The sequence below is a fragment of the Juglans regia genome, chromosome 7, assembly GCF_001411555.2.
Source record: "Juglans regia cultivar Chandler chromosome 7, Walnut 2.0, whole genome shotgun sequence".
Lineage (NCBI taxonomy): Eukaryota > Viridiplantae > Streptophyta > Magnoliopsida > Fagales > Juglandaceae > Juglans > Juglans regia.
This window is the reverse complement of record NC_049907.1, coordinates 12,190,258-12,205,642: the sequence shown is the minus strand read 5'-3', so window position 1 is coordinate 12,205,642 and position 15,385 is coordinate 12,190,258. Positions and strand designations below refer to the sequence as shown.

Genomic DNA, 15,385 nt, shown 5'->3' with positions numbered 1-15,385 from the left:
TTTTATATATTTCCCTCCATGATTTCTCTCATTCCTTTTAAATTATACTAAAAATATTAAGGACGATGCTTAATCATGCACTGCTTGAAGAAATCATTGAAAAATATCTACATCACACATCAACATTGTCATCGACATCAACTGTTGATATGAAAGACATAATTAAGATTGATGATATTGCTGGCTTCCTTAAATCATTACAACCAACGATGGTACATCTCTACGGTCTTCAACTTTTTTTGTCTTTATATATATTGCCTAATAAAAATACTGCACATGCATACTATTTACAAACATACTATTTACTATTTAAAAATATTTAAAAACATATGTCTGTTCAAAATTTTATGCAGAATGCAAGATTTTGGATTAAAGCAACCATCTGTGTGGTTGATCTCCATCAAATATTCTTCTACATGTCCTGCATTGGATGTAAGAAGGGGACAGGATATGAACCAAATGAAAAATTCATGTGTTACCATTGCAAGTATATGAGTAATGCACAACCACAATATATATGTTATATTCAAATTTTACGTCATGAATATAGTTTGTTTAATCAATTTTATGTTATATTCAAAATATTGTTTAGTCATCTAAACTCAAAAATATAGTTTATTTATACAGCTGTCGCGCCTACATCGACATTGACGATGGCAGTGGACGACTGGGGGCTATCATTTTTTGTGAAATTGCAGAAGAAACTCTAGGTTGCACAACAATCGAATTAATGGAACACACATGAGAGGTAACCAACTTTTCACTTAATAACTAAGTTTTTAATATGTAAAAATAAATCTTATTTTCCAGGGTGGATTTGGCTTTTTCTTAACTAAAAAATTTTTAAAACAAATATAAGAACTTGGAAATTTATACTTCCCTGTTGTTTAAATTCCCTGTTGGCTTTTTTTGTGGTCCTCAAGTGTCGAGAGTAAATATTTTCTTGAGCTTGCTTTAAAAAACAGTTTGTTGAGGGATAAGGAGGAAATAATAAGTGGTGTTTGCTTAGCATGAAGGTCCTATTATTTTATTGCCTTCTTGGTTTTCTTATTTAGTGATTTTGGTCTGTTTACTGCACGTTACACGTTATATAGAGTTTCTTAGGTGGTATAGGCTTTGTTAAGTGACTTCTTTGAGAGTTAATAAGCATATTATGGTGTTCAGTCCAGAAGCTTCAATAGAGATTTTTTTTTTTATTTGGGGTGAGGGGTTGCGGTGGAGAGGGATTAAAGGAGGAGCTTGAGGACTTCTAGCTTGTATAGGAAATTAAAAGTTATCATCATATTTAAATTAGTAGTTTCTAATTAGAATAATCTATATTATCTACATAGACCTTATTATTAAATTCTCTTCTTCTACACTATCTGTTTATATTTCAGAATAATTTAATACAGGACAAATGTGCCTCGAACGTAACTTCACCGCTAGTATGTATATATATATATACATATATGCATATATATCTCTCTCTCTCAAAACAAGCCTTTGACCATCCTTTCATCGTTTGAACTTTGCTGTTGGCGTATTATAATTGATACGAACTACATTGTTTCTTTGTTTTTTTTGTTTTTATTCTTTTTTATATTAGAAAAATGAGAACAATACAAACAAGGAAAATAACAGAAAATTAAGGGGATCAAAGATGAAACTAAAGTTTAAAACATAGGACTGGATGGAGACAATGCGAATGCAGCCAATAATATTGACACTCTTATAATTAATATCTTGACTATGGATTACTATTAAGGTATTGGTCGATTATGTGAATATTTGAGATTGTCGTGATGAACATTGACATCTAGGTAGTCACTTCCTAAAATAAGTAAATAATAATAATAAAATAATTAATAATAATAGAATATTCTCACCAAAAAGCCTATTTCCTTTGGAGGGGTACCCGAACAGTTGCCCTATCTCCTTTCCCTTTCGTGCAAATTTCTTACACATTTCCCTCTATTTTAGGGGCGATCATGTTTCCTCAAAAATATAAATAAGTTTTTTTTTTGGGTGGATGTGAAACTTTTGCTCACGTTAACGTCCAATAATAGGATAACAAAACAGGGCGACCCACGTGGCCCAGAAGCCTAGGAAGAGTGAGAAATAGTATATCCTTCGCAAACAAACAACTTCCCTGCACCCTAGCTAGCTTGGATTTAATTGGCCTGGTCAAACTTCCCGAGAACACAATGCAACAACTTAACACTGTCCCAAGATTAGTGAAGGAATCCCCCGCAGTTTGACCAGTCACTGAAATAAGGCCTCTCCTCCGGCCAATAACCATTTTATTTTATAAAAAAAAAATAAAAAATATTGCAAATAGTAATTATGAATAATTTAAGGAATTTTGGAGGGTCTGATTTTCTTTTTAATTCCCGTTTTATATTATATTTATTTATTTTCAGCATCCTCATATTAATATATACAGATGTAGCTAGATTAAGAGTGACAATGTATGACATTACTCATTAATTCAACATGAACACGATACAATAATAATAAATTTAGTTTAAGTTTTAATAGATTCGGATCAAAACAGATCGACCCATTAAAACACAATTGCTTAACGAGTCAATCATTTATGACTTGTTAAGAAAGTTAAAATTAAAATTATATGCTTATATCTAAAACTAAAATTCTTGATATTTAATTTCGATATTTTTATTGTTTGAATTATAATTTTAGACTTGTAATTATTATTTTTTTGTATAGATACTGTGATTTTAATATTTATATAAAATTATGTTAAATTTATTCAAATTAAATGGGTTTATTTTAGATCTGTTCAATATATTTACATAAATAATTTGAAATAGGTCGTGTTAACTTATTTTGTAATATTGATTAACGGATTAAAATAGATTGTATCATGCAAACTAGTTATATTAATAGGTTATATTAAGGTTCGGTCCATGATAAACCAACTGATTTGCCTAGAATGTACTGAATAGACTCCAAGTGCAAGGAGGACCACTATGGTCCATCATGCACAGGATGTTCTCTGCTTGCTGACACCACGTGACAGCACGAGGGTTGTCCAGTTGTGTCTGAATGAAAGAGAGAAGCTAGGATAAATATATGTTTTTTTAAAAATAAAAAATAAAAAAAAAATAGAGAGAGAAAGAGAAAGGGCTTTGCATCTTTTTTAAAAGCACCTTTGGAGTTTTGGTCCTAGTGCTTGTGAGTAGTGCCTCCCAACGTGCTCCTCCTGCTGGGCTTTTGATTATCGAACCCTACCTCCTCCATATCTCACTCCCCCTCTTTCCTCACGTCTTATCTTAAAATATAGTTTCTATTCATAACCAAAGCTGTTATTATCGTCCTCTCTGACACCCCATTTCACTTTCCTCCCTCAACTCTTTCCCGGTGCATCGAGGGACCATGATGTAGCAAGCAGATGCAATAGATTCTTTCCCGGCTTTCCACAACAGTTGAGTCAAGACCCTTTCACCCTCTTTCGTCCCCCATTTTTTTTTTTCTTTCTAATTAAAGCTTTCAGAATATTAAATTTCTGTCTCCTTCTCTCTCTCTCTCGCTAAATCACATGCACAGTTAAAGAAGCGAGCAGTGAGCACAATGGTACAAAAACAGACCTCAACATCTTTATCGTCGAAGTTCTTTGATCCATCTGGGTCTTCGTTTCGTCGTCTAATTTAGCAGATAATTAGCTGTAAATGCAGCTTAGATTTACCTCATTTGTTTGATGGGGAAGAGGGGAGGTAACTCATGGCTGACTGCTGTCAAAAGAGCTTTCAGATCTCCTACTAAAGAGGATGAAGATAAGGTCTGTTAACTGTAATCTCTATTTTTGTTCAAAAACGTTAATGTTCTTTCGTTTCTTGAGTTGTTTCCCCGAAATAAGCAAGTCGTGAAATCAAAGTGATCGTGTCTGCCGTTTTTTAACGCAGAAAAGAGAGAAGCGAAGGTGGATATTCAGGAAGCCCACAAACCAGGAAACTGTGACGCAGCAAACACCACCAAAGGCCACGCCTCCTCCTGCCGCCGGTTTTGGTGGCTCCGCTTCTGCATCTACGAACAATGAGCCGTCAGCGAAAGCGGATGTGGAGCGAAAGCATGCGCTTGCGGTGGCGGTGGCCACTGCCGAGGCTGCAATGGCAACTGCGCAGGCGGCGGTGGAGGTGGCTCGGCTTACCAGGCCTGCTAATTATGCTAGAGAACTCTATGCAGCTATTGTAATTCAGACTGCTTTTAGAGGGTATTTGGTAAGCCAAATACAGATCTAAGATCCTATATCATTTCGCAAGAACAAAGGGTTTAGACAATGCCACTATGTGCGCGCGTGACTGTGTGTTTGTGCAGGCGAGGAGAGCACTGCGTGCGCTTAAAGGGCTAGTGAAGTTGCAAGCTTTAGTGAGAGGTCATAATGTTAGAAAGCAAGCGAAGATGACCCTCAGATGCATGCAAGCCTTGGTTCGGGTACAGGCCAGGGTACTTGATCAGCGCATGAGGCACTCTCATGAAGGCAGCAGAAAATCCGCATTTAGTGACACAAATAGCGTTTGGGAGTCGCGGTATATTCAAGACATTTTAGACAGGAAATCAATGGTAAGTTCGTTCTTGTTCCGATGTCAACTTTAAGTATGTTTTGGAAGTTCTTTTCTTGCTTTTAGAAGCCGAATGATAGTTAAACAGTAAAAGCCGAAGCCCTTTTCACGATTCCAAAAATGTCAATCAAAGTATTCAAACAGAAACCTTTACTATTTTGTGGTTTTGACGCTGTTTGGCTCCATAGATGGAAGTATTTTAATGTGATTTGTTGTTATTTCAAAGTCAAGGGAAGGAAGTAGCATTGCAGATGATTGGGATGAACGTCCGCACACTGTGGAAGAAGTGAAAGCCATGTTGCAGCACAGAAAAGAAGCTACAATGAAGCGTGAAAAGACCTTGTCTCACGCCTTCTCTCAACAGGTTTCATCCTCTACTCTGTCGCAAACTCTGTTTCAGTCAGTGCCCCCATTTTGTTCCACTCTTGTTAGTTATATCCATGAGCTAAATTGTCCAAACTTTGCTGAACCATTTCATAGATTTGGAGAACTGGAAGGAGCCCGTCGATTGGCAATGAAGACGAGATTGAGGAGAGACCCAAATGGCTCGACCGTTGGATGGCCACGAAGCCATGGGACACCAGGGGAAGAGCCTCAACTGATCAGAGAGACGCCATCAAAACCGTGGAGATGGATACCTCCCAGCCTTACTCATATCTGGCTTCTAATTTCCGGAGACCAACTCAAAATCAAAATCAGCAACAGCAGCAACAAAGACCCAGTTCCCCTCTCCATAGAAGCCACCAAAACGTACACATTCACCAATCCCCTATTACTCCTTCACCATCGAAAACCCGGCCCATACAAGTTAGGTCGGCCAGCCCTCGTTGCTCCAGAGAAGATAGAACCTTCCATACATCACAAACACCAAGCTTGAGATCCAACTATTGTTACAATGGTAGTGTGCAACAACATGGGAAGGGCGGTGGGACTAGTACTAGCAGCAGCAGTGGTGCTGCATTGCCAAATTACATGGCTGCAACAGAGTCTGCCAAGGCACGGGTGCGATCTCAAAGTGCGCCAAGGCAGAGGCCATTAACGCCAGAGAGGGAGCGTGTCGGGTCGGCCAAGAAACGGCTTTCTTTTCCGGTGCCAGACCCTTTAGGTATGGGAGTTGGGTATGGAGGTTTTGGGCAGAATTTGAGGAGCCCAAGCTTTAAGAGTGTCAATGCGGCACATTTTGGGTTGGAGCAACGGTCCAACTATTCATCTTGCTGCACTGATAGCCTTGGTGGGGGTGAGATTTCTCCATCTTCAACCAGTGACCTCAGAAGATGGTTGAGATGATTAATGGATCATGATTGATGGCAGATATTGATTTTAGGCTACGACCAATAACTTGCAAGAATTTCTCATCGAATTCCCTTAGCATAGGCTCCAGAAACTTCAACGTTTTCACTTTAATTTGAAAGTACGAGAGATTTGGTTGTATAAAAACATAAGAGTAAAGAGATCCGGATGAAGCTGGATCTCATGTAGTAAGTGGTATTTTCATTTGCCTTTCTTCTTTTAACTTTTCATTTCATCTTGTTGTTTGAAGTTGAAGATAAAATTCAAGTACTTCGTAGACTGTGTTGTAAGAGGAACTCCTTTTAACTTTGTGCTGTTCATGCCTTTACATGTAAACGCTCTTGTTTAACCACAAATGGCAGTTTGCATGTTGATTTGCAGCTAAAAAGAACCACAAATGGCCCCTACCACGAGAGCAATCCTGCACTTTGGTTAACAATTTAGTATTTTTGCACTTGCAAGCAGTCAAATCTTTCCGCCTCATCTTTAGCTTTCTGTCGTCACTATTTACATGGTAGATTGGAAACAGAAATGCTCACTGATTCGCATGTCCTTTCTTCACAGAAATTCATGATCGTGAAATTGATTATCACCTCGGATGCCCTTTTCTTCGGACAACCTAGTCTGAGTGTTAAAAGCGACCTCTGGCATTGGCTGGCCCCTGAAGACTGGAATTATAACTCACATATCATCCATTGGAAATTGAGAAATTTCATGATGGCCTGGAAAGAATTGTTATATCCGCTTTACCAATTCCCCAATCAAATGATCAGAATTACTGAAACAAAGAAAAAAACAAACATCGTTTGCATTCGTAACCTCAGTCAAGTTCATACAGTCTCCTTTTAGAGCTGGTAGTACAAGCATGCAGTGAAAATGGCGCCAAAAGTAAAATTTCATGTTGGTAAGTTAGGTAAAAGACAACAGAATTTCATGGTAAAAGCGGTTACAAGAATTGATTTCTGTTGGTGTATAAAAAAAAAAAAAAAGATTTCTGTTGGCTATATAAAGTTCTGTTTGCTATAAGAAATGCTCTTATTATCCTAACAACGTACACAAACATGTAATTTTTTATTTTTATTTTTTTATTTAAATATATATATATATATATATATTCACGTATCAATATATGTGTTTAAATAAAATGATAAAAATAACAAATCAGATATTGATGTGTAGTGCATAAGATGATAAGTAAAATTTTTCAGAAACTTTAATATTTCATCGTAACAATATATACCCACGCAACATACTTTATAAGGACATTTTTATAAAATAATATTTATTTTATAAAATATTTTACAAAAAGATCAATGATACCCAGACAAATTTATCAAACTTTATAAAGTTTGGCCAAAATTTGATTAGGAAATTCACTTTTATAATTTTAGCTGGTCACTTTTCAACAATACCAAATAACAAACTCTCCAAATCTATAATCATTCTATTAAAATATTAATTTTGACATTTTTATTTATTTTAATTCTAATTATAATTTAAATATTTATTCGTTATTAAAAAAGTACATATTAATTTTCTAATATTCATATTATTCCAACAGATATAATTTTTTAACGGTCTTTTTTTTACAACGGTTATATTCTTGAAATTGATATTTTTTTCTCAACGGTCATATTTTTCTAACGGTCATATTTTTTTAATGGATATATTTTTTTAGCCTAATTTTTTCCAACGACTATATTTTTAACAGTTATATTTATCCAACAAATATATTTTTCTAACGGCTATATTTCTCCGACAGTTATATTCTTCCATTATAAAACATAATATTTTCTCAAAAATTTCATTCCCTTCAAGTCAAGTGTCTCTGTGACTCCTTTTTTTATTTTTTTCATTTTCTCTCGATGGATAGTTACCAAAAATATATTGTTTCAAGAACTTCTGAGATAACCATAATAAGCCAAAGACAGACGTAAATTTCCATTTGATATCTATTTGTTGAAGACTCGTTATCTAGTGACATGGAAGCATATTCAACCAAAGTTCATAACAGAGATGGTGATGGAATATCTGTCAAACTTGATCGTGGGGTAGAAAGAATGGTAAATGGTAATGAATTTACCAGAAAAGGTCAACGGGGCTTCTTCCCATTGTAATTTTCTAGTACCAGATTATTATTCTTCAACAAACTCCAAAGAAATGAAACACAATCATTCAACCAACAACGAGTATAATTTTTTTTCTTTCATTGATTATCTCAAATTTTAAATACAATTGGCAAGAAATATAAATATCGAACAAGACGGAAAAAGGAAAAATACAAACACCAACAATATCACTCCCTTCTTTTTGCTCTCGATTCTCTGCAAACTCTTTGATGTTTGTATGACTATGGACAAGACACAACTACAATACTCAGTTTTGGAAGCACTGTAGACAGAATTTCCTAACACAAAACGATTGACTTCCTCGCTCATGGGAACCCACCAAACTCTTTCGCAGATTTGCTTGAACCATAGCAGGGGATTCTTTTCTCTATCTAACCCCATCAACACCCACTCCCATCAATACCGAATCTCATGGTTCAACCAAGAAAATCTCAAAAAATCTCCTAACCTTACGACAATCAAATGGAATGAACAGATCAAATAAATAAATAAAAAAACTCCAAATCAAAAACCACAAGACACAAGAGAATTCAATTTTCTGGAAAAAAGAATCGAGAAAGAGAAAAAAGAAAAAAGAAACAGAGAGGTGACGACGGAGTGGTTTATCATGAGGCCTTCGGCGGTGACAGTGGGAGACGTCAACGGTGGCAGAAGCTTGATTTTGGGCTCGTCTTGGCTACGACTGCTGGATGAGTTTAGGATTTTTCTGGAGTTGTGTTGTGGAGCTTTGTGGTTTTGGGTTTCTCTTTTCCTGGAGTATTGGTGGCTCGCGTGCGATGAATACAGGCGGGAAGAGTAATTTCTTATGCCTAAAATAAGATTTGGTCAGCAACTTGGGCTGACCAAATTTGGCCAGTGAAAATAAGTTTGTTTAAAAATATTGTAAATATAATGAGTCTGTTGTAGTTAGCTTTATGCAACCTAGCTAAAATTTAGCTAAGTTGATTCCACTATTAGTGCTCTTAGAACCCTCTTTTCTTCCTATTCTTGTCCCCCATCTCTTGCGTATGCTACTCCTTCTGACCTAAGTGCTCTTTGTGTTTCCCGAGTTCTCTACATTCACCTAGGGAAAAGTTAGGGTTTCAGCCAATACATGAAACACACACACACTCACTTGCCACATGGCAACCATGCATGTGAGGTGGAGTTCTAAGGAGGATTGAGTTTTGTACTTTGACTCTTTTGTCACTAAATACATTGAACCTAGACAAGTGAGGAAGGACATAATGTAAAAATGAAGCAAGAGAGGGTTTCGGTTGGTGGGGGCCACACGACACATGTGAGGGAGGCCTTTGGTTTTCCAAGGTCATCCTAAGGAAGAGGAAGATGCCCTATTGCTTGAGATGCCAAGTGGCATGCATGCATGAGTCTATGGCATGTCAAGAAGGGATGGAGAGCTCTATAAAAGGGGTATTGCCAAAATTAGGGGAAGTATTTTGCTCAAGTTTTCAATCTTGTCTTTAAGGATTTTCAGCTACCACCATTTTCTCTCTAAAGTTCTTACATTTTCTCACACTTTCTCACCAACCAAACACCACCATTCTCTTCACCATTTCGAAAACATCCAAGAATACTTCTACAATCATTCGGCTAGAGGGAGAATATAAGGAGGTAAGAACCATTTCATCATTCCTTGCACCCACACACACGGCCAAAAGAGAAAATAACACCAACAAGTTTCGGTTTTAGGGTTTTCTCACATGTACACATACTTTCACTTTAGAAACTAGAGTTTTACTTCAAGAGAGGTAAGAACACGAAAATATCCTTTTTTGTTTCAAGCTCTTGAACACGAAGTGAGGAGGGATTGAAGGCCATGACCACTACTTAGAAAAAGGCTAGGGTTTTCTTGTCCTCAAGAGTTTCGGATTCTAAGGTTTTCGTGGGGAAGCATTTTTCGAAAAACCTAGATACACACACACATCCACTCTTATTTCGAAGGCTAGGGTTTCTCTAGTTGTTTTCTAATATGTCTTGCATGTACTTTTTAGATTTTTGCTATTTTATACTTCTCAATTATGTAAGTAAACTTCCAACTTACTTTTGATAGCACTTGTATATATTTTGTGAGCTCTTATTTGTTTATCATTTTTTGAGTCTTGCTACATTGCGGTATATATATTCGGTTTTGATAAAAAGATGAGATGCTATGTTTTCATGATGGTTTGATGAAGTGTATTTCGAATATGCCATGATTAGGGTTTCGGTTTTGACATGTATATGTGCTATGCATGCTTGTTTTGATATATGAATGTGTAGAAGTATGAGAATATGTGTTGCGATGATGAAAATCCATGTTTGGAGGACTTGTATGTTTCGGCCAAGGCCATATTAAGGGAATCCGAATCTGTTTTGGGATTGGGTAAGTGTGATTCAATTATGTTTTCATGTATTCATCATAGGATTACATGTTCTAATATTTGCAAGCCATATTGTGAGATGTACATTGAGGATTGGATCATATATGTTTCGGGTTTCACATGTTGCATAAGTATGGTAAAGTGTAACGTCATGTGTTTATGTCTCATGCATGGAAGTCTATGTTTTTAAAAAGAAAAGAGTTAAAGTACGTTTTATCACGACCCCAAATGTTAGGATGAGAAAATGCTATAGTGAAACTCCTTATCCATTCTGGAGTGTTTAAAGTATAGTGGAGACCCCTGGGTCGACGAAGTATAATCGACGGGCCTCGAATGGTTTCTTATGGAAAGGATATCGGAGCGAGGTTGCATCTAAAGCTAGTGGGTGGCATACGGTGAAGGCGAAGTAAGCGAACTGCCATAAAAGAATATGTTTTTGTTAAGACGTAGTCACCTCGATCTCGTTGATTGATGTGATAACTAGTAAGGAGCACACGGTGCTTGGGGGAGCCATGTGGTATCCATTCATGTGAATCATGAAATGAACAAGGCATTTGAACTCTATGTTATGATATGATATGACGTACCATGATATGTTATGATATGCCATGATATGATATGTTATGTTATGCCATGATATGTTATGATGTGATATGATCACAATATGAAAATGTTATGAAATGATAAGAATGACATGATATGTTGTTATATAAAAAGTGTGGCATGATATGTTATGAAAATAACAAGAACCCGAGTTCAAATGATAGGAACATGTGTTAAGAAGTCTAAAACATGAAAATATGTTTTTATAAAAAGTCTATGTCGCATATGTCAAAGTTTTTACGTAAAAGTTCATGTCCGTGCATTTATCGTGGTTTGCATTCATTTGTGGTTTACTTGTATATTGATGTGATATCTACTATATGTTGACTGTTTACTTGCTGAGATTTCTCAAAATCTCATTGTGGTAGTTTCTACTACCATTCCTTATCCGGAATGGTAGAAGTTGTAATAGGTTTAGATGACGAAATGCAAGAGAACCAAAGTACCCCCGACCACTGAGGAGGTGCCCAAGACCAATGAGAGCTCATCGGAGCCCTCTCTTTTGGAAATGATAAATAATGTCGAACGACTCATTTTCGAGACCTTACAACTCATAGAAGAGACGAAGAGGCTGAATAGTAGAGATAAGGATTACTTTTTGAAAAAGAGAAAGAAGCCAGATTAAAGAAGTAGAAAGGAAATGACTTATGGTTTCTTCTCGGGGAAAAAATACTTTGGATGGTCACTTGTTTTGGGAGTTGTTTTAAAACTATTGTCTGTTTTGGGAGTACGATATGAAAGTTTTAAACTTTTGGAATTTTACATTCGGTACCATAATAATTATTTTGCCACTGTCTTTATGTAGTTAAAAGAATTATCTGCTGCGAATTACTATACTGCTAGATTTATAGATGCATTCATCTTAATTGTCATGAACAAGGGGTATGTAATCTTGAGTTACATGTCCCGACGCTTCAATCACCGTCCAATCCCAATCAAGGGCTAGGGACGTCACAGGATCCAAACAATCGGCAACACCCAATGTTCAAATCGGGTTAGGCGTTCAATATTCACTAGGAAGTGCACGTGTAAGGAAATAGGTATCTAATTTGCAGCAGAAAATAAAGGTTTAGTCTGAAGGCTATACATACGAGTACCAGAAGTTTTAAAACCAAAGTTACATTCTCACAATATCCACATGACACTTCGTTCTTAGGAATTATACACATGTCCAAATGTTTGGTTCATACACCCCAAATAAGGTCGACCGGACACATTTGGTCGCCTAACTAATATTTATATGTATATCTCTCAAAATGGTAAGGTTCTACAATAGGGAAAAGGCCTATGGGCCTATTTCCCGGCTTAGGTTAGCTCTTCCTCCTCGGGTATCACTCCTGTCCTATCAAAAGTAGGGTCCCAAAACTCGATCCTTCATAATAATCAAAATATAGTCTTGTGCAACATAGTTAAAAATATTATCATTTCTTTCCTAAGATCTCCTGGATGTCTACTAACAGCTTCAAAATAGTCTCTAAGAATTAATCAATCACCTCGAGGCGATTTGCTTACGAAAAATTCTCTTCAAATCTTGGCGGCCAACAGATTTTACATTTTCCAATGTTGCTTGTAGTCCTCTAGACTTGTAAAAACTTCTACAATTTCCTATCGTTTTGTGAATATATAGTGATTTTTTGTGAATATGTTGTGATTTGTGATTATTGTAATTTTTGTGATTATATTATGTTTCTGTGATAATTTATTTTTTGATAGGAAATGTAAAGATTGCATAATTAAATGATAGGAAATGATAAGATACTAAAATTTAAAAAGATAACTTTATGTATAATATATACTAGATTAAACAAATACAAATATATAACTAATATGATATTAAACAATACACATAACTAATTAATAATATATACTAAGTTTAAGGCAAATAACTAATCTTTAGGATTAGAGTGACAATCCTTCTCTGCGACCATGTAGACTTGGAGAATTATGGGAAGGTGCTGTCGAAATTTCTATTGACGTGGAGAATAGAAAAGTGACGAAACTTGTGCAATATGGATGGTATAATCTCAAATTGGATAGGACCAACTACCTTTATCTAAATAACATGGGGAATCGAAATATTGAGTTGGAACATGTGATACATGTGAAATTAGCTGCCATTATACTAGTCCATAGGTTTTTTTAGAAATGGACAAAAGCTGGATGTGTCTTGACGTTAGACTTGGAAAAGACTACGTTTTGTATGCTCGTGGAATTAAAAACTTTATTGATTTTGTTCATGCCTCTATCAATAGTCGCGGTTAAATTAAGTGTCTATGTTGAGGGTGCAAAAATCTGTGCGCTATAGGATTGGATGAAATAGAAAGTCATATATTTATAAAATGTATGAATTTGGAATATACTCGATGAGTATTGCATGGTGAGCCATATGAAAAATTTGCCGATATTTTGTTCGGTGATGGTATTGAAATGAGACATATGGATGACGATAATGAGCGGTATGATGCTAATGAGTGGGATGAGATGGAGGAGATATTGGATGACATTGGAGCTAGGATGTTTATGGATGAAATTGATGATGATGCCTCAAGTGGCCGAGGGACTGAGTTAGAGAATTTCTATAAAATGTTGGAAGATGTAAAGCATGAGCTTTATACTGGTTGTACAAAATACAGTAAAATGTCATTTATTATGTGACTATTGCACATTAAGTAGTTGTATAGGATGTTGACGAAAGCAATCAACATGGTATTGAACTTATTTAACGAAGTGCACCCTGAAGGTTCTGCATTGTCAAAGAGTTTTTATGAAATGAAACAGTTGAGAAAAGGGTTAGGGTTTGAGTACAAGTCCATATATGCATGTAAGAATGATTGTATGTTATTTTGGAAAGAGAATGAGGAAAAACATGCTTGTCCCATTGTGGAGAGTCGAGGTGGAAGGGTAAGAAAAATATTCCGATGAAAATTTTGCATTATTATCTGCTGAAACCTAGATTGCAAAGGCTATATATGTGTAAGAAAATAGCTCAAGATATAAGGTAGCATTAGGAGAAATGAGTTAAGGATGACAAATATATGAGACACCTAGCTGACTCAATTGCATGTCAACTTTTTAATAATCAATACCTAGATTTTGGCAACGAAGCTCGTAACGTGCGTCTAGGACTAACAACGGATAGATTCAATCTGTTTGGTGATATGAGTACAAGTTACAGTACGTGGCCTGTAGTATTGATTCTATATAATCTTCCACTATGGAAGTACATGAAAAAGCCAAAATTTCAGTTAACTTTGTTTATCCCCGACCCAAGATCACCTGGAAATGATATTGACGTATTCGTGCATCTGTTAATTGAAGAGTTGAAAGATCTATGGGAAACAACACCTGAACTTTTGATGCATACACGTCGAGATCTTCTCAAATGCATGTTGCAGTATTATGGATGATAAATGATTTTCTAGCATATGACAATATTTCTGGTTGGAGTATTAAATGGAAGTTGGCGTGTCCCACGTGTAATAAGGAAACTGCAAGTGAGTAGTTAAAATATTCGCATGAGAAGTGTTTCATGGGTCATTGACAATATTTGTCAACAAATCATGAATGACGAAGGGAATGCGCTAAATTTGATGAGAAAGTGGAGAGCAGAATTGCATCGAAAGAGTTGCCTGGGGATGAGATATTGGAACAATTAATAGAACTTGGAGCGAACAATTTTGGCAAAGGTCAGGGAAAGAACAAGAGAAAATGTGGTGCAGCGGAATTGAATTGGACAAAGCGGAGTATTTTTTTTTACTTGCCGTATTGGTTGTCATGCATGTTGCTACATAGCTTGAATGTAATGCATATAGAGAAGAATATTTGTGATAATATACTAGGAACATTGATGAGCATTAGCAAAAAAATGAAGGACACAATTAAGACAATGAATGATTTTGAGAGAATGAGAATTAAACATATTCTTCATTTGTGGGAGGAAGACAATAGGGTGGTTATGCCTCATGGATGTTTTACGATGACAAGGAATGAAAGGATAGAATTTTGCTAATGGTTGTAAGGTGTGAAGTTGCCAAACGGTTATGCTTCAAATCTTAGTAGATGTGTTAGCCCTGATAAATGGAAAATAAGTAGATTGAAAAGTCATGATTGTCACATATTTTTGCAGAAATTGTTATCGGTGGGAATTCATGGGAAGCTGACTTCTAATGTACGTGTCGCCATAACTGAACTATGCATATTTCAAAAATTTGTACTCTTAAATAGTAAATCAAGATATGTTGCGGAAGATGGAAGAGGACATTACAATAATACTATGTAAATTTGAGCAGATCTTTCAACCATCATTTTTTGATGTAATGTTCCATTTAGCAATGCATTTACCTCGAGAGCTATTATTGAGTGGACCGGTGCAGTTCTATTGGATGTATCCAGTTGAAAGATATTTGGATAGACTGAAGCGCATTGTTGAGAATAAAGCCCA

At 36.0% G+C, this 15,385-nt stretch overlaps 1 protein-coding gene across 1 annotated transcript; it reads left to right on the top strand.

Annotated features, from left to right (window-relative positions):
- The first annotated feature begins 3,184 nt into the window (after positions 1-3,184).
- LOC109021740 (protein IQ-DOMAIN 1) lies at positions 3,185-6,144 on the top strand. The gene is made up of 6 exons (XM_019004451.2): positions 3,185-3,427; positions 3,550-3,781; positions 3,906-4,220; positions 4,318-4,563; positions 4,789-4,926; positions 5,043-6,144. Exons 2-6 carry the CDS (start codon positions 3,701-3,703, stop codon positions 5,847-5,849), a joined length of 1,587 nt encoding a protein of 528 aa, XP_018859996.1. The 5' UTR covers positions 3,185-3,427; positions 3,550-3,700; the 3' UTR covers positions 5,850-6,144.
- Positions 6,145-15,385: the final 9,241 nt, after the last annotated feature.

Excerpts from the sequence above, each read along its gene's own strand:
- LOC109021740 (XM_019004451.2), top strand. The coding sequence starts at position 3,701 with ATGGGGAAGAGGGGAGGTAACTCATGGCTGACTGCTGTCAAAAGAGCT. Across the intron at positions 4,221-4,317 it reads CTGCTTTTAGAGGGTATTTG|GCGAGGAGAGCACTGCGTGC; the intron begins GTAAGCCAAATA and ends GTGTTTGTGCAG. Across the intron at positions 4,564-4,788 it reads TTTTAGACAGGAAATCAATG|TCAAGGGAAGGAAGTAGCAT; the intron begins GTAAGTTCGTTC and ends GTTATTTCAAAG.